This window comes from Lepidochelys kempii, chromosome 9 (genome assembly GCF_965140285.1).
Source record: "Lepidochelys kempii isolate rLepKem1 chromosome 9, rLepKem1.hap1, whole genome shotgun sequence".
Lineage (NCBI taxonomy): Eukaryota > Metazoa > Chordata > Testudines > Cheloniidae > Lepidochelys > Lepidochelys kempii.
This window is the reverse complement of record NC_136388.1, coordinates 44591609-44611056: the sequence shown is the minus strand read 5'-3', so window position 1 is coordinate 44611056 and position 19448 is coordinate 44591609. Positions and strand designations below refer to the sequence as shown.

At 45.6% G+C, this 19448-nt stretch overlaps 1 protein-coding gene across 1 annotated transcript in view; it reads right to left on the bottom strand.

Moving 5' to 3' along the window:
- GPC1 (glypican 1) overlaps window positions 1–19448 on the bottom strand; it is a 322306-nt gene that overhangs the window by 10120 nt on the left and 292738 nt on the right. The window contains exons 5-6 of the mRNA XM_073360055.2: window positions 10297–10427; window positions 1042–1161 (exon numbers count right to left, since the gene is read on the bottom strand). Of these exons, the coding sequence (XP_073216156.1) occupies window positions 1042–1161; window positions 10297–10427 (251 nt within the window). The remainder of the gene's footprint in view (window positions 1–1041; window positions 1162–10296; window positions 10428–19448) is intronic.

Here is a 19448-nt window from a genome sequence, read left to right as displayed (position 1 = left end):
CCTTTCTAGCCACGCCCCCAGCCATGCCCATTGCAATAGACAGGAGGGAAGAGATTAGCAGCAACAGCGAGTGTTGTGTGATCCTGGAATGAGGGCCCAGGGAGATGGTGTGAGAGTGTGGGCAGGCCAGGTAACAGGTTCTGATGGGCAGAGACAGACTCAGGAGGGCTGGGCAGGAGAAGCAGATCCGGTAGGGCAGAGGGCTGAGCAAGGGAAAGCAGCCTAGCAGGGAGGCTGGGAGTGATCCAGGGAGCTGCTGGGGAGCAGGTGCTGTCATCTAGTGCTGAGAAGCTGAGCCACAAGCAGCTGAGGATCAGCAGGGAACAAGGCGTTCGATCAGCCTGTCACAGAGGAGACAGGATGATCACAGCCTGTGGGCAACAGAATCAGAAATGTCCAATAAAAGACAAGGACCAACAGTGTAGCAAAGCTGCAGGGAGACAACATTGCAGCTACTCCAACATCACCATTAGGAGATGTTGCCCCAGAACACCAATGGCAGAGCAAGACCAGGTCTAAAAAACCAAGGGCCGGACCTTCAGAGAGAGAAGCAACTAAGAGTGATGAAGTTCAGCAGGGTGATGCACAACTGCCTGTGTTGGAGAAAAGGGCTGGCTGGCTTTGTTCCATTCTGCTACCGATACACTTAGGGACCAAACATCTTGACAAGCTTGGGGAGTTCCACCAGTCTGGTGCTACGAAGCTGAAACTCAGCAGCCAGAATCCTGTCTTAGTTGGGTCTTCAGTGGGACAGCTATAGGTCAGTAACTTTTTCTACTTAATAGGCACATCTGAGGGTTTATTGGGAAGGCACCAAAGGCTAGAGCACAGCCGAGGGCTTGCTCTGAGCTTGTGTTATACAGAACACACCACCTGATCCCAAACAGGGTTGGTGCCCACTGCTCTCAGTAACACCCTGCCATTGGGTCAGCAACGATCCTGACACATGACACGGACAGACATGATAAGCCCACTATTGGGGCAGGCAGTTTTAAATATTCCAATAGGGGAAATGTTTTATAAATTCAGAGAGACACTTACTAGCTTCTCCAGTCCAAGCCCTGAGGATTTATCGTCGGTGACAGCTTTTCCCCTTCTTTTCTTATCCTCTCCACTGGATGCTTTTGTGCTGATTTTGGGATTTCCACAACCTTGGAAAACCTGAAAAAACCCCAAACCAAACCAAACCTTCCTTTATATTGTGGTTCAATAGCTTTTCCCATTAACTAGTGCTGTGTGTTTATTACTTTTCCTGTTAAATAATTCTGTCTGAATTCCCCATTTCTCCCACTCACCTGATCTTTTTGATTATGACCTAGTTTTTGGACCTGTCACCATAGTCTATATTAAAAAAAGAAAAATATCTCTAGCAATTTTGCATTCTCCTTCTATGATTCTAAAAATTCATCAGGCCTTAGAAGAAAAAGCAGGCAACCCTCCACCTTTCCCTACAACACAAAATGAAACCATCCCAGCGTACTGTACAAACAAGCCACACGTGCAAATGGCAGCTATGCGGTAATTTCACTAGACCAACACTGCCAATTTAACACAATAACACAAATCATCACTAATTCACCCAGTAGTTCATGCTGGTAGCATCACCGTCTGCAAGGACTGTTACCAAATTGGACATGGAAGCTGGATATAAGAAGAGAGGGAGGGACACTTACTTTCTGTTCATAATTACACAAGAGCAATTTTGAGACATTTGTTTCTAATGCACCTTATTGGACTCTGGCAAGAGCTGCATGGCAGCTGATTGATTACCTCGAGTGCTGAGGTACAGTCCTGTAATGCTGGGGTCTAGCTCTCTCCCGCAGCTATTCTACAGACTGCACTTTTTAACATTAACCTTTGAAAATTTACAGTCAAACATTAATATTAAAATAATTAACAATTCACATTTGCTCTCACTGACACCAGTGAATAGTTATTAATGGTTTATTCTCTGCTATGGTTTATGAAGCAATAAACTGGTCCAAATAGTATATTACATATAGGATAAAAGATGGCCTTGTATTTTTACAAGCTGGTGAGTAAGTAAAGAGGTCTCAGATACTTTTACCAGAGTATCAGATTACATTTCAGGGCCATTTATTGTTAAATTTTAAATGCATACAAATACTGACTGGAATAATATAATGCCTGGGGTTGAAATATCTGATGACTGGGAGAAATATCCCAAATCTACCTGGTCTGCAAATCCAACTAGAATAGCTCCACTTCTGAAGGCAGAAGTGTTCAATAAATATTTATGTTCTGTGTTTGGAATGAGGATGCTTAAGTACTTCCCAGCCCATTACGAAGGAAGATGTTAAATAGCATCTACTAGGACTACATTTTTTAAATCAATAGGCCCAGATAACTTACACCCAAGAGTTGGCTGAGGAGATGTTTGGCCCACTGATGTTAATTTTTTAATAAATCGTGGAATACTGGGGAAATTCCAGAATACTGGAAGAATGCTAATATTGTGCCAATGTTCACAAAGGGCAAGCAGAGGTAATTATTGGGTGGTCAGTCTGAACAGCAACCCCAGGTAAAATAATTGAAAATCTGACATAGGATTCAATCAATAATGATTTAAAGGATAGAAATATAATTAATGCCTATCAGCATGCTTTTTTTAAAGGAAAATAGGTCATCAAATAAACCTGATTTTATTTCTTGTTTAGATGAATGGACTTCTGTAATTTGTTTGAACTTTATACTGTACGACATTCAGATTGAAAAATTCACACTATGCAATATCAATAAAGCACACGTTACATGGATTAGAAACTGGCTAATTGGCAGATCTCACAAAGTAATTATCAATGGAGAATCAACATCACATGGGGATATTTCTGGTGGGGTTCCACAGGGAGAGGTTTTAAGCCTGCCACTATTCAATATTTTATCAATGATCTGGAAGTAAAGATAAAGTCACTGCTGATAAAATTTGCAGATGGCACAAATATCGTGTGAGGAGTAAATAATGTTGAGGACAGGACAGGAAAAACAAAGCGATCTGGGTCCCTTGGAAAGCTATGGCCATTGAAACAAAATGCATTTTAATACAGCCAAATGTAAGGTCCTACCTCTATGAACCAAGAATAGAGGCCATAGCTACAGAATGGGGGACTGTATTCCGGAAAGCTGTGATTCTGAAAAGGATCTAGGGGTCATCATGGGCAAACAACAGAACATGAACTCCCAGTGCGATGCTGTGGCAAAAACAAACACTGGATGTACAGAGGAGCAGTGAGTAGAAGCGGGGGTGGGGGTGATTTTGCCTCTGTATAAGGAAACTGTTGAGACTGATAGTGGATCTGTATTTGCATTTTAAGAGGATTCTGAAAAAACTTGGAAAGGGGACAGAAAAAGCCACAAAAATGATTGCAGGGTCGAAGGAAATACTTTACAACAGGGACTCAATCTGTTTAGCTAATCAGAAAGAAGCTCAAGAGGTGACTCGATGACAGTGTATAAGTACCTTCACGGGGAGAAAATACCAGGTACTAAAGGGCTCTTTAACCCAGGGAGGAAGGCAGAAGAACCACCTATAGCTGGATGTTAAAGCCAGACAAATCTGAATTAGAAAAGAGGCACACATTTTTCACAGTGAGGGTGATTAACCATTGGAACAAACTGCCAAAGGAAGCGGTGAAGTCTCCATCTCTTGATGTCTTCAGATCCAGACTGGATACCTTTCTGGAAGATGCTTTAGTCCAACACAAGTTACTGGGCTCAATACAGGGGTAAGTGGGTGGAATTCTCTGTCCTGTGACATTCAGGAGGTCAGACGAGGTGAGCTAATGGTACTTTCTGGCCTTAAACGCAATGAATCTGTGAGATTTCCAGCGTTCGACTATGGCTTCTGGGCCAGATGAAGAAAGAAATACTTCACAACAATACATTCTACGCTCACTAGGTGTTCGGGTTTGGTTCTTACTTCATCCAAACTCCCATGCCTCTTTATTCTCCTGCAAGTACTTTTGCAGAGGGATGGAGGTGCTGCTGACACCACACAGCTCATATTGGTTAAGCAGTGACTATGTGACCAAGCGGTACTCAGCACGCAAGAGGACACAAAGGAAACCATGATCCCTGCGCCAAGGCAATTACAATCCAGACTGAGAAGTGGTGAAAATCAGACACACAGTGTGCTAGAGGGGCTAGAGGAGAGTGCTGTGACAGCAGACATGCTTTAAGATATTGCAACTGGGGATTTTCCAACAACTTCAATGGCCTTCATTGGATCAGAACCTTTACGAGTAGGTGACAGCATACGTTGATGTTTTTTGCATAAGAAATGAGTTTAAGGAAGGATTTGAGTAGACAGAAGGTGGCTGGTCACGCACTCTGGGTGAGAGTGCTGCAAACCAGAAAGCCCAGTAGCTTGAAGTATAAAAAGAAAATTATCCTAAAAATATCATCAGGCTGTAAAAAAGGCCAAGCCCAAAGTTATTTGCACTATGAGGAAGAATAACACTAGTGAGTGCAGTTTAACAAGAAAAACAGGACTCAAGATGCTGAAAAGCAAGAAAACAAAGTCTCTAAATATCTGATCACTGTTTCCTTCACCCAGAGGAGGGGAGCTTTGATTAGTTACATCTGCATAATTACCTAAACACTCCATGTTCTAAATGGATTAAGAAAGGGTCTAAGATCTATTTCCATATGTACATATGACCTGCAGCTACCCTTACAATAATATTACTGAGGTACTAGAAGTGTTCCTGACAGAATTTAAAATCATCTTTAATTCAGAATCTTAAAAGAGAATCTCCTCAATTCTATTCTCAGCTTTGCCATTAACTTCCACTGCAGCCACGGGCCACTCATTTACTCTCTCTGCCTCAGTTTCTCTATCTTGGGAGTGATAATACTTACTTATTTGACTCACAGGCATGTTGTGAAGTTTAATTAGTCAGGGTTGACAAAGACCATTGCTAATGAAGGCTACTAAGCATTAGGAATATTTTGCATTGAACTGGGTCAGAAGAAACTTTTACAGCATTACTAAACTGACGGCCTGATGCCTCTCTGCATTCCTGTCTTTGAAATAGGAGATCTGCCTCTTTTGGCATTTTTATTCCTTTCTGCATCATCAGTAGGGATCCTAGTTTTCTGTGATGATAAAACCAAAATTCTCCCTTTCTGTGGATTGCTTGTCTGAGATAAGCCACTGTTTCCATTTAGATTATTTAGTATCACTGGCTGGCTGAGTTCATTTACTTGTGTATCAGTATTTAATGCTGCTGGCTGGATATCATTGTTATGGCATGTCTAGTTACTAATAGGATGCTCAGAGCTTTTTGTAGGAGTGTTTTTGATTATTAATAAAACCAGCCAAATAAATAAATCAATACAAATGAGCTCTGTGGTAGCCAATCCTTCCCAGAAGCATACCCTCATCCTTCCTCAAACACCCAATCAGATCAATGGTTTCTGTAGTGTGCTTGGAAGGTCAGCAAATTCAGGCTCCCCCAGATCAATAGAACAGATGTCTGGAGATTTGAGCGGCCTAATGAGGAACCAGGTGCCTTGATTTGGACCTGCGAAATTGTAAATTGATAAATGAGACAGGTGAATTGAACAGAAGAATTCACTTGGTTTTTGACAGAAGGTCTGTGGAAGTAGGGTGTTTCTTGTAATTTTGGTTCAAGAAACATGAACATTTTCAAAATAGGCCATTTGCTCTTTGGGTGTCTTTAAATTCAGGCTAGTTGCTTATTTAACCAAGTATGAATTTGCAGGTAGAAGCTATCAACAGATCCTAAAATAATAGTACATTAGCACACAATTCCTTAATGCAGAGGTATCAAGCACTTGAATGTTAGCAAGTGGTGCCAACTCATTTCACTCCAGCAGCTGAATGCTCTTTGTATGCTGAGAACTTGTAGTGAGCTTAAACTGCAGCAAGGGCATTTAGGTTAGATATTAGGAAAAACTTTCCAACTGTAGGTGTAGTTAAGTTTTGGAATAGGTTTCCAAGGGAGGTTGTGGAATCCCCATCACTAGGGGTCGGACAAACACCTGTCAGAGACGGTATAGGTGTAATCAGTCCTGCTTTTGTGCAGGGGGCTGGACTTGATCTCCCATAGTCCCTTCCAGCCCTACATTTCTATGATTCTGTGAACTCTCTGCTAAGACCCGATTATAACAAATTACCTAGATGGCGGAGAGAGTGAGCCCCATTAGCATTCCTGGTAAGCATCCACTCCTCCTGCCCTCCGTCTAGAATCTTTCTTTTCTAGATATATTGTCCTCTTAAACAGGTGTGGGTAGAACACATATATTGAATCATGCATTGTAATGGCAATTCTGTGGCAATCCAAATATTTCATCTGTCTACTTCTTCTGGTGCAAGATCTTTAAAAATTATACATAACATATTTAAAATTTTGTTTTATAGAAATGAAATGAGTCCAATTTCATTGCTGTAGTTTACCGTTTATAGTCCTATTACTGTGGTTATTATGAAACAATTCTTTCAGGGATATAAAAACACAGAGGAATAATGAAAAACACTTCATGGCATTTATAGATCCATTCATTCCTCTATTCTCTTCCTTATTATAATTGATTACTCTATTTCTGTGCTCTATTAGCATTGTGTTTTGTGCTGCACTGGTATTTCTATCCATCTCTCTGCTTGGTCTGTCATTGACTTATCTATTTGCCAGCCAGCTTCAGATTAATTTTCCATCAGAATCTGTTAGTTACAGCACTTCAGAGTCATGGGAAAGGTAGCTGGGGTTCAGGAAGACAAATTATTCTGCTGTTAACATCAGCCTCAGTGGGTTGTTGAGAACAACATTAGAGAAATGATGCCAGAGTGAATTCTCTCTAGCACAAGTTGATACATGCAGCTAATGTGTCAAATTCTGCTCTGAGTTACAGCTGTGCAAACCTTTACAGGCAAAGGGTGAATGGTTGTAACTGGCAAGGAAATTTGGGCCAATTGCTACGATGGGCAGGAGGCTATTTTATGAACATGCTTACTGTAAAGATGAGTCTGGTCTAAAACTTTGACTTGATCATAGACAGACAAAACTGCACTGCTCAGTACCTGAGAAAGGGATATCCCCTCCCCTGCCATATAAAATGTCCAACTTCTCTGGAAAAATTACCTGAAAATAGCAGCTTGTGCTAACTTTCCACACACTGAAACTCCATTTCCCCCCCAAAATGACTGAAGCATCTGAGAATGCTGAAAGACAAATAATCTGAAATCATTTTATAAACCTGTCTTTCATACAGTGTTACACCAGGGATGTGAAATCACAGCTCCTGCAAGCAGAAAGCAACAGAACTAACCTCCATACCACTACTACCTGGACATCAGAGAGAATGGCAGATCAGATGCGGGCAAGCAAATTGGGTGAACCTTGGCTGAACCCTTCTAGAGCAGGTATAGAATCTCAAACCTCAATGTGCGTTTTTCAGATACTAATTCTAGCAGCCTCCTATTATGCTAGTGAAGAACCTAAATATTTGGATGTACCCAGACCTCTGTAATATACATGGAAGTTTAAAAATTAGCCATTTTGGCAGATATGAGATGAAGAAGTAACACTCACTCCTTAAGTCAAAAAGAAATCTTCAGTCTAGTGTATTTCCAATGCTATATGTTACATTGCAGGGTCTAGTCTCTTACTGAACCAGAGGATTTACCCAAGTAATTCTCCCAGCATGCTAATTTACACTAACAGATGAATCAACAGACTCCCTTTATGCAAATAGCAATTTACAGTCTTTTACAGTTTATACTGTCTGAAATCCAGGACTTAGTTGTCAGGAGTGAGGGTACAGATGGGAAACAGTTCAATACCCAGCCAAGAAGTTTCCCTGAAGGGAGAGGGGTAAAAGGAATGGTGCCGGTTATGGTGCTGCTGTGTTTTGTTTCAAAAAATGAGCATTGATAAAAAACAATGACACTGTTTGCCGAACATGACTTAAAAACTGTAGTGAAACAACAAACTGATGAGTCAGATGTTGGTTCTGGGAAATTCTGTAACTATGGCAATATGCACGCTTTCCTGGTTAGGATAGTAATACACAAGTCTCCTGGCCGCACATCAGGCTGGCATTTGGGAGTAGTTGTGCTGTGGGATTTCACTGCTTGCAATGTTGTTTATTTTCTGAGTAGTTTTATCCTGGCCTGGGTGGATCAGATGACATTAGGGGAGATGTCACCACACCTATCAAAGGACCTTGTTCTGTGGACCGGATATCAAAAGGTCTCTTTTCCCACCACCAATGCAAGAGGGATTTACCCCGATAGTAACAGTGGTAGCTAGGTGCATCACCTCCTTCTCAGGTAACCAGCCTTATCATTTGTGGGTAGCCCTGTGAAAAACTTATTAGCCACACCCCTAACATGATTATAACCAACTGCTGGCCACCACAATTGCACCATTATGCACAGACCCAGCCTAATGAATGGGGAGCATCAGCTAAGATTACTGTTTGGATACATTCCAAAATTAACTGACCCACTTTACACATGTGAAAGACTTTGAAGTCCCTTCATCCCAATTCCTACTGATCACATTTTCAAGGAGAAGTGCTAAAATACTTACATTAATTTCAAATGGAAGCTGAGAGTCTCTTTTCCATTTCTTGTTCCCCCAAATCGGCCAGAACCGTGGTTGCAGGCTTTGCTGGGTCCAAAAGCCACCTCTGGCTCTTCCCGTGAATGAGAGACTTCAGGTTGTGATTTTCAAAAGCACTCAGTGCTGGCTTAACTCTACTCCCATTTAAGTCAATGGTAAAATTCCCCCTTGACATCTATGAGAGCAGAATTGGGCCAGTGCTGAGCACACCTTAGTCTTTTAACTTTGCACTATGTTAACAGCCTTTGTTCGTGTCCAAACCAAAGTTATCTTGGACCAGCTGAGCACTGCAGTGTGCCACCTCTACATATCAGAGAAATATAATGGACCATATATGACTGCATGGTGGTGTAAATTTCTACCCTTTGCCTGGAAAGACAGATAACCTATGGGCATATCTTCTGAATATTTCCTTTTTTCCCTGGGTAAGAAAATAAATATATCGGCTGTTTACTTTCAAACTTTAAATAAAGCCTTTGATATGGATGATCAACTGCTGATAGTTCAAAGGCATTGTGACTGGCAGTACCTCAAGAGCCTTGGCTGATATGTCACAAGTAACCACTTTAGAGAAACACCATGTGTAGAAATGAACCAGATGTGATCCAATTTTTTCCAGTGATTTCAAACTGTGCTCACAGACTGAAGTGGAAAGGGAAGCGGTGTGGCTCTTAAACCTCACTTTCCTTGCTCTCTCTATCCTTGATCCTTCCCTATTTGTCACACTCATCATCTCAGCGATTTGTCAGCTCCCAAGCTCTGCTACTTGGCTCCACGTGCAAATACAGTCAAGTGCACTTTGTTACAAGATCCAAGTCAGAAAGCTTGTCAAATGCACTTTGCTGCTCTAGTCAAGTATGGATTGGAATAGAGTATCCACCCCCTGTGAACGCTTGCATTTACAACAGGGGGCTCCATCAGTGCTTGTTGCAGTTCAGATGATGTTCTACTTCCCCATATGATGAACACGCTTTTTAGTCCCGAATAACAATGACAGGTTGGGAGGCTTGGTGGTATGTTTGTGTGAAAAGCAGGAATCCGGGAAGACTGTTCACTTTGCCAAGGCTTCTTACACATGCAGCTGTGTCATGTGCTTGTGATTAGTGGTGCTGAAAGTGGTGATCAATAAAACAGCACGTGGAAATGTAGCTCTTGTGAGATGCTGAGCACCAGCAGAACCTGCTTCACAGGATGATTGCCATGTAACAACCCTACTCCATAAATACAACCAAGTAAGCCAAATGTTTCCATTTCTTAGTGTTCCCTGTGGCTGTCGAGAGCGGTTGTCTCCTGGGTCAAGTGTAAGGCAGCCCACAAACTTGCAGTCCGTAGCTCAGCTCAGTGAGAATACAAAAAACCCCTCGGCTACAGAGGTTGAGGCACCATAATACAATGCCACCACACTTTCCTCAGGGATTCAGAATTCAACACCAGGCAGTATTTGGTCCATACATATCAAGTTGGTTGGCTGGAGGTGGAGATGGGGAGGAGTTTGAATCAGAAGCATTTGACAAGCTTTGCCTGTATGGGGTGAATGGTTTCTTTTAATTAAAAGAAGCTGGTATTTAATCTCTCTGCCTACTGTATGTTAAGGCAGTTGAATGGTATTGGAAGAAAATGCACAAGGCTGTAGCCAGAGCATTTTCAACTGATTTAATATCAACTTTAGACACAGATCTCAGCTCCTTACCTTGGCTGTGATAGACTCTCTGTTTTCCTGCATGTTAGAAATGGCTTCAGCAATCCGGGTGTGAATGGTACCAATTACAGTGTCTACATTGGATGGTCCATCAAACCGGTCAGCCACTAGCAGCATAGAATCTAGTAAAATAAGAGAGATGGAGACACCCTTTAAGTACATACTATACAAATCAAATTATAGTGTAACTTAAAATTTACATATATTTGTATTGGGAGGAATCAAACATTTGCCCCTCAGTAGATGAAGGCGTTGAAGAACATCTTCCAGGTACTTGTATTGTGTGTATATTTTCAGTAGTTTCACACTCTGAATTTGGCAGCATTCAAAATAAGGCCCAAATGCATCAGTAAGGGAATCCATAGTTCCAGATGAACACCATAGGGAAGTAACAGCTATTACAGCATCTCTTTGCAGACTACCACTACCTCACAAAATGACCAGAGAGCATTGCGTGTTCTATAGAGAGAAATCTGTGCAGAAATATAAAGCAAGGATCTTGCTCTAACCCTCCCCTATTGGCTTGCGTTCAACTTTCAACCAAGTGCTGCTAGGAACGGAACTCTGGAGATGGTGGTGTTTACACAAAGTGCCCACGAAAGGGTTTTATGAGTAATAGGCACGTGTGTGGCTCCCATAACGGGGATGGAGAAAAAAAACTTCCTCCCAGTGAATATTTCCCATGCACCATTTTAAATCTGAGTGCTCTGGCAGGATGAAGCATGACCAGCAAGGGAAAATGTCTACCTCACATGTGGAACAATAGAGCACAACACATGCAACTAAACTGGTAAGAGAGGAGGTGAGGTGGGTGAGGGGTGGGTGAAAGGTGCCCAGTGCTCTAAGCTGCTATTGATTTCAGCACCTCACAAGCTCTGGAGCTGAAATGACAATGGATCAGAGCAGAATTCATCCATGTTCTAGAAGTTATTTACTGGATTTATGCCTTGCTGGATTTTACTGGCAACACAAGCTAATGCAGAAGGAAATTTTATATACGTGCATGGTACTGGAGATCAAAAGAACATAGTGTGTATACAGACTGATACCCTGAATGTCCAGAGACCGGAAACAACCAAGACCTTAGAGGTTAAAGGAATGGATTAAAAATGGGACTGTTTGTACACCGCCATCTGCAGGTTCTTAACTACTGACAACTGCCATCAAGTTCAGATTCTTCTTTTGAGAATTGCAGTGCAAAGTCTCCTCTTGATGTCTTTGTCTTTACTAAGAGATGCCATTCACCTTCCTAGAAATGCAGCCCCTGCTCTATAAACATTGTATTAGCCTCTACGTTTATTTAATTATATAGATCTGTGAGTGGAGTATAGCAGCGCAAGAGTGAGTGGACTACCAGCACTGGATGGCTTGACAAAAGCACAGGTTCGCATAGGTTCCCTTATTCCACCACCGTGCATGCTCTGCCAATGCACCTCAGCCCTGTTCTACGATATCCACTGCTTTCCAAAGCAAGCCCCCTGCACTTCCAGTTCTGCCACTGCATTTAAATCTTGAACTGCAATCCTTCCACCTTTGCTATTTCCTCTATTGAGTGCTCCAAAACAATAAATGGGATGACTCCAAAACTGAGTCACACACCAGAACACTACACATCCAGTGCACAGGAAGAGACAGTGTTGTAAGTGAAAAATCCTGAGGTTTCTAATGAATCCTGTGTGGTGAGACCATCATACTATAAATAGACTTAACAATAATGTCAATCAGCATTGCTTTTATTTTTAACCACATAGTTTGACATAAAAATATCTCATAACCACCTATTGGGCATTGGCACCTGTACTGATTTCAATGCACTTTTGTTTAACAAATAAACTAGACCACTGAACTGGATAAAATCAGATTGTGGAGGAAAACGGACAATGTTAACAAAATGCTTGGAATCCCTGCTATCTGCCCATACAGAAAAATGATTTGTCTGCCCTAAGGTGTTTTTTCTTCCCAATATATAGAGGGTCAAATCCTGAGGTCATTAACTCAAGAAAGCTACCATTCACTTCAATGGGACTGAGCAAGGTCTATTCTAGTTCTTCTACTCTACCCATCAGTTGGTACCCAGACTGCTCTCAGGGGATGGTGTGGTGTGGTACAAAGGCTAACTCAGCATGAGTATGTATTGCCAGCATTATTCACTCCACACCTCAATGCATTCTGTACCTGTCACATGTTTCATAGTGATATTGTTTTACAGAACTTACATTTATTTCTATTAGTACTACTTTCTGTGTCTTTAACCTGCAAAGCCAGGCTCCATTATACCAGCACCAAGAGTCCAACTGTACAGGGCTCAAAGAAGGAACAATTAATGCTTTTTATAGAAACCAATCTGGGGCCAATCCAACACTCACAGAAATCAATGGAACAACTCCCATTGACTTCAAAGGGCTTGGGATGAGGCTCTTTCAGACACATACAACATATGGTGTCCCTAGCCTCTCTTTATCAGAAGCTGGGAATGGGAGACAGGGAATGGATCACTTGGCGATTGCCTGTTCTGTTCATTCCCTCTAGGGCACCTGGCATTGGCCGCTGTCTGAAGACAGGATATTGGGCTGGATGGACCTTTGGTCTGAGCCAGTGTGGCGGTTCTTATGTTATGTTCTTATGGGGGCAATGTCCATAATAAAGGGCCTGATCTAAAGCTCAATGCAATTGGTTTAATAACACCCACAACTCAGCTGACAATATTCTCTATATTGTACTATCTAATGGTTATATTGTGGTAGCTCCTAGAGGCCAACCAGGCTGGGGTCGCATTGTGCTAGGCACTGCACAAACATACAGAAAACACAGGCCGTGCCCCAACATGCTTACAGTCTAAAAGACATGACATAACAGGCTGATGAGACAAACAAGCAGGCCAGAGCAGAAGGTAACAAAAATAACGGACTCTGCTCAAATCTTACCCAATGACTCAGGAACAAAGATCACAAATTGTTACTTGCCCATGTCTACAGTCTGGGATATGGCAGCTGCAAAGCCAGGGAGGGTTAGCTTGGCAGCATTTCTTGTTTATCATCAAACTAAATGAACTGTTTTAGCTGTTTTTTAAATTTAATCAAGAACTGAAAAAAATTACCGTAGTTTCTCCATTACAATTTTTTTTTTTACAGTAAAAGCCAACAGCTGCTTTGATATAGAAAATCAAACATGCCGCCTAATGGTGTAATGGCTTTTTGGTATTTTCTGCCCCTGCTGCAGTACCAAGGATCTGAAGTTTAACTCCTGTTTAGGAGTAGTAACAGATTTTTCAAGAAAACTTTTCTGAACAATTTTAGCTTGTGGATGCATTAATTCTGGGGACACATATTGATAGATGAAAGGAAATCCCCAAAATTATTGATAAAATTCAATCTATCACTCACTGTAAAACATCTCCTTTAACTTGACCTGCCCTGCTCTGACCATATAATACAGTAGCTACATGTTTGTCATTACAATTTCATGTTCAACCACAAACAATGGGGTAAGAGCGAAGGATGCAGAGTGGCAGTGAATTTCCACTGTAGTGAGGCGGTGTGGTTCCCTGCTGCCCTGGAGAGAGACGAGTCCCTTCAGACACCAGAGTGGGTGGAACCAGGGAGCTCTGAGCCTGCCCCCCGAAAGGGTCAGGCGCTGCCCCGGAAGTATAAAGGCCTGACCTCAGGGCTCACTGTAGAGGCAGCCGATGGGGAGGCCAGACGCCTCCGACCTAGCTCGCGAGTGGGAAAGCCCAGCGGCCTGCAGAAGACCTAAGGACTGGCCCGGCCTGCCCCACGCCAGCTACTCAGAGGAGTTGCCAAGCCTGCCCCTGGCCAGCTACCCCGAGGAACCCATGGTGCTGTATCCCCCTGAGGACACCACCCTGACCCAGGTACCTCAAGAGGGGGAGTCGAAGTAGCCTGGGGGCAGGCGACCCTACTCTGGCTGCAGCCCTGCGAGAACCCATGTCAGTGTGTTGCGGCCAGGATCCCCACTGACACAGCAGCGGGTCTTCTGCTGCTGCTAGGGCCCCGGACTGGGACTCAGTGGAGTGGGAGGGCCTGAGTCCCCCCCTGCCACCCAACTCACGGGTGGCAGTCTCCCCCTCTCCCAGGCCCTTTGGAACGTAGGGCCTGGACCTACTGTTACTCTATACTGTTACTGCTCAGCCCCGGCCTGACTCACCAGTGCCCCGCCCTGACCTAGGGCCCGGGCTTACCATTAGATACTGTTACTGCTCAGCCCTGCTGAGGGCCTGAGCGCCTGACTCACGAAGGCCCCGCCCTAGGGTCACTGTGCTTATTTTGTACCTTCACTAAGGCCATAGAGGAAGACTGGCGCGGCCGGACTAATTCCCCGCAAGAGCTGTTCCCCAAGGTAGCGAGGCGGTTTGGTCCCCTGCTGCCCCGGAGAGAGACAAGCCCCGGCTAGCCTCTCTACACATGGTGGAGAATGTGGGCACGATCCCTCGACATCTGTGAGAAGGGGTATGGCGGGGAACATACCCCAGAATGAGCCATGGATATGGACAAACTTACCAAGCTCCTGACCGAGAGCCAGGAGCGGCAGCAGGCGGCCCAGCTCCAGCAGCAGCAGCAGCTGGGAGCACAGCAACAGCAGCTGATTCGGGATCTGGGGGTTCAGAACCAGGAACAACAGCGGCAATGTCGGCAGCAGCTGGCAATGGCACTGCCGTGCCCCGCAGAGCCCCAGCCGGGAGACATGGCCGGGTCACCCCGCACCGCTGCGCCAGTGCGGCTGACCAAGATGGGACCCGATGACTACCCTGAAGCTTTTTTGGTAACTTTTGAAAGAGTAGCACTGGTTGCAGGGTGGGTCCCTGACCAATGGGCCACTCTTCTGGCCCCATACTTAACCAGGACAGCCCAAACAGCGTACAGAGGGCTGTCTATGGAGGATACACGGGACTATAACCAGGTAAAGGCAGCAATTCTGGACGCCTTAAACGTCAGCCCGGAAACCTTTCGGCATCAGTTCTGGAACTATCCCACCGGCACCAGACCCCGGTTGGTGGCCCAAGAGCTGGAAAGGAAGCATGCAAGTGGTGGCTACAGCCAGAGAGGAGGACCGCGGACGAGGTCCGGGAACAAATTATTTTAGAACAATTCATACACATCCTCCTGGCGTGAGGAAGGGCCTGGGTGCTTCGCCATTGGCCAGCAACGCTCGCCGCCGCCGTCGCTTTGATGGAAGACTTCCTTGCGGCCGAAGCACCGGTGGGCCCAGCTACCAGAGCCCACTCCCCAGGACCAGAGTGCCCGAACCCTGAAAAGAAAGGGGGCGCTCAGACCGAAGTGTGGAGTCTTCCCCGTGGGCAAGAGGCTTGCTTAGGGCTTTGGGCTAGACGCCCTGAACTCCCACCTTGACAAGGATCTGCGCCCCCTGTGCCAAGTGTCCTGTCGGAGTCCCCCCAGGGGCCCAATGGGACCCCCCCCCGCCCCCAGGGTGGTCACCCGGAACTCGGGCCCTGCTTTGTATGCAGAAAGTATGGACACTTACAGCATGACTGCACTGAGGTGGACTGCAGCTTCGGCCACATCTGTGCAGGAGAGACCGGGGCCTGGCTACCACAGGTCCCCAAGATCACGGTACTGGTAATTGTCGGGGACCACCCAGCCCTGGCCCTGATCAATTGGGGCTGTGGCCAGACGCTAATCCGTCAGACCTTGGGGCCCCGGGCCAACCCCCACCTGTGGACGATCAGGCTGCAACGTATCCATGGTGATGTGCGGCCATATCCCAGTGCCTGGTCCCACTAATGGTGGCCAGGATCACACGATGGATGGTCGTTGGCCTGGCTCCTCGACTAGCATACCCAGTGATTCTGGGGCGAGACTTGCCGGCGTTCGAAGAGATCCTCCGCTCGACCTCTGTGCTAGGAGATTGCCCTGAGGCCCAACTGGAGGAGGAGATCCCAGACCCCGAGGGAGGGACCGAGGAACCCCCGTCAGGGCCGGCTATCAAACCCCGACTTAACACAGGCTTTTCCTGCAATCAAAGAGCAGTCCCCACCTTTAGTTGGGCCTATGGACAACTAGCCGCTGTCGATGGGGCTGTGATCGACCCGCATCGTGCAAATCAGTGGCCCTGGTTTGAGCTACACCATGACCGTCTTTACCGGGTGGAACAGGATCCCCGCATGGGAGAACCACGGTCCCAGCTGCTGGTGCTTCAGTGCCGCCGATGAGCGGTAATGAAGCTCGTACATGACATCCCTGCCGCAGGGCACTTGGGCCATGAAAAGACCCTTGCCCAGATTTTGATACGGTTCTTTTGGCCCGGTGTGCACCAGGAGGTGAGGAACTATTGTAGCTCCTGCCTGGAGTGCCAATTAGCGGCTCCCCCACAAGTACCCAAGGCCCCTTTGGTTCCCATGCCCATAGTGGAGATGCCATTTATGTGGGTGGCCATGGACTCGGCGGGCCCGCTCCCAAGAAGTGCTGCGGGATTCCAGTATGTGCTGGTCACCGTGGATTATACCATGCGTTTTCCCGAGGCTGTGCCATTGTGGAGCACCACTGCCCGGACCATCGCTGGCGAACTAGTGAAGGTCTTCGCTCAAGTGGGCCTGCCCCGGGAAATCCTAACGGACCAGGGTACCAACTTCACCTTCTGGCTGTTGCAGCAGGTATGCGAGCTCCTGGGAGTTAAACAGTTACGCACCTCCATCTACCACCCACAGACTGACGGACTGGTGGAACAATTTAATCGGACACTGAAGGAGATGCTGTGCAAGTTCCCCGCAGAGGAGCTACGCCAGTGGGACAAGCTACTCCTGCCCTTACTGCTGGCAATCCGTGAGGTACCCCAGTCATCAACAAAATTTTCCCCGTTCAAGCTACTATATGGCCGCCGCCCACGGGGCCTATTAGACTTAATGCGGGAGACATGGGAGCAGTCTCCGTCTCCAACCCAGGGCCTCCTGAAGTATGTTCTCCAGCTCCAGGAGCACCTCGCTCAGGCCAGAGCCCTAGCATGAGTAAACTTAAAAGCTGCACAAGCCCAGGCACGAACCTATAACCAAGAAGCGTGGGTCCGTGCCTTTGAGTCAGGTGATCGGGTCCTGCTCCTCCTACCATTGAGTGAACCGAAGCTGCTGGCCCATTGGCAGGGACCCTATGAGGTGGCCCGGAAGGTCGGGCCCGTCACCTATGAGGTCCACCAGCCCGACCGGCACAAGAAAACCCAGCAATATCATGTGAATCTATTGAAACCATGGCGGGAGCGGGAGGGCCTAATAATGAACCCTTACCCACCGGAACCAGAGGTGGGTCCCCGCGCGCCCCTGACAGAGGATACTGGAGGCCCCAGCTCGGCGACACACTCACAGAGAAGCAGCGAAAGCAGGCCCAGTGTCTCCTACAGGCTTTCAGGAGAACCTTTGTCCCACCCTGATCTAAGGCCTGGACTTACCATTAGATACTGTTACTGCTCAGCCCTGCCTGAGGGCCTGAACACCTGACTCACCAGTGCCCTGCCCTGACCCAGGGCCTGGGGTCACTGTGCTTATTTTGTACTTTCACTAAGGCCATAGAGGAAGACTCCCGCGGCCAGACTAATTCCCTGCAAGAGCTATTCCCCAAGGTAGTGAGGCGGTGCGGTCCCCTGCTGCCCCGGAGAGAGACAAGCCCTGGCTAGCCTCTCTACACCACCCTTTGTTAAACATCCTGGCTATGTGACTTGCTTGAATTATGACCTTTAACATTACAGTGTGCAAGCATAATTTAAATACTGATCTGCTTTACTCCTAGTGGTCAGCTACTGTCAAAAACAGTGTCTCTTGGGCAAGAAGAACCTGGAACAAGTGCAAAAAGCATACAGAAATACCACCTAATCAATCAATTAGACTTGCAGATTGACCTTTCAGGAATGGCGGCCAGTCATTCTGCTGGGGCGAGATGGAGTGCAATGACAGGTAACAATTGGCTTGTCCTTGTCAGAAAGGCCAATGCACAAACTCCAGGTTTAAACCCATGGAGCAGATGCTGTCTCCTCTCCCCCACTTCTTTTAACCAGACTCACTAACCATTCTACGGGATTCACTTCCAATTAGTTGTGGTAACCTGCCATCTGGGTCATTAGAAATTAAAGCTAATTAGCATAAACTAATATGGATAAAAGCTGGCTGATGATCATATGTAACAGCAGCCTAGGTTCAGCTGAGCAGTGATTCAACTTTTACTTTGCAACATTCCACTGAAACAAGGAGACGTGGCATGCATGCGTGTTTTAACAATAGAAGGCAGTAATACTGAGTAGAAAGACAGCTGAATTGTAAGAACAAGACAGCCGCTGAAGAGTCTGACAAGAAAATACAGTTCTGTGAGTGCACAAAAGGGAGGAAGAAGAGTGAAAAATCTAGTTAAATGGACTGTGTTGAAATGCATATGAAAGATCTTACTTACTCATGTGCTATAATGATGGGCTACCACGATACTTTTCCTCTTCGAACTTACTTTATTTTGCTCTAAATCTGCTAGCTCGGTCAGGTCCCAATCCAGCAATGAGCTGTGCATGGATGGTTCCCTCCAGCCAGGGGGACAATGAAACTCTGCAGAGAAGTCTGACCTAGTCGAGTTCATTGCAGTATCAGGGCCATAGAACCTAGTAGGCTCCTCGTACGTTCAGAGAGACCCAGAGAGAGGGCGGTAAACACAAGAAGAGCTGCAGTGCCTGAGCATGGCAGGTTGAAATAAGCACAGAATTTGACCATCAATTGCCAGTCTCCTGTGGATTTTGGCAAGACTTATCATGCTATTTTAAACACATTTATTTTTGTGTCATTATACTCCCAGGAGGAGAGAGAAACCTTGACAAAGGAAAAAGGGTTAAAGTCATATGGTAGAGGGCTATTAAATAAGGCTTTACAGCTTTTGAAAGTCTCCTGGATGTCCTCCAGGGTTTCCATGCTGACCTTGGAGCACCAAAACCGGAGGTAGTAGCTGCGATTGTAATTTGTTTGTATAAGCATTAAACTGCTAAGAGCCCTTGACCAGCTGACACAGAGACATTAGTCTATAGTTACTAGTACCAGAAATTAAGGAATACTCACATGGCATGGCTGATCTACGTGGAAGCACCACAAGTATTTTAGCTCTGTCCTCACCAAAAAGGAAACCTGAAAATGATTTTGGCCTGTGCAC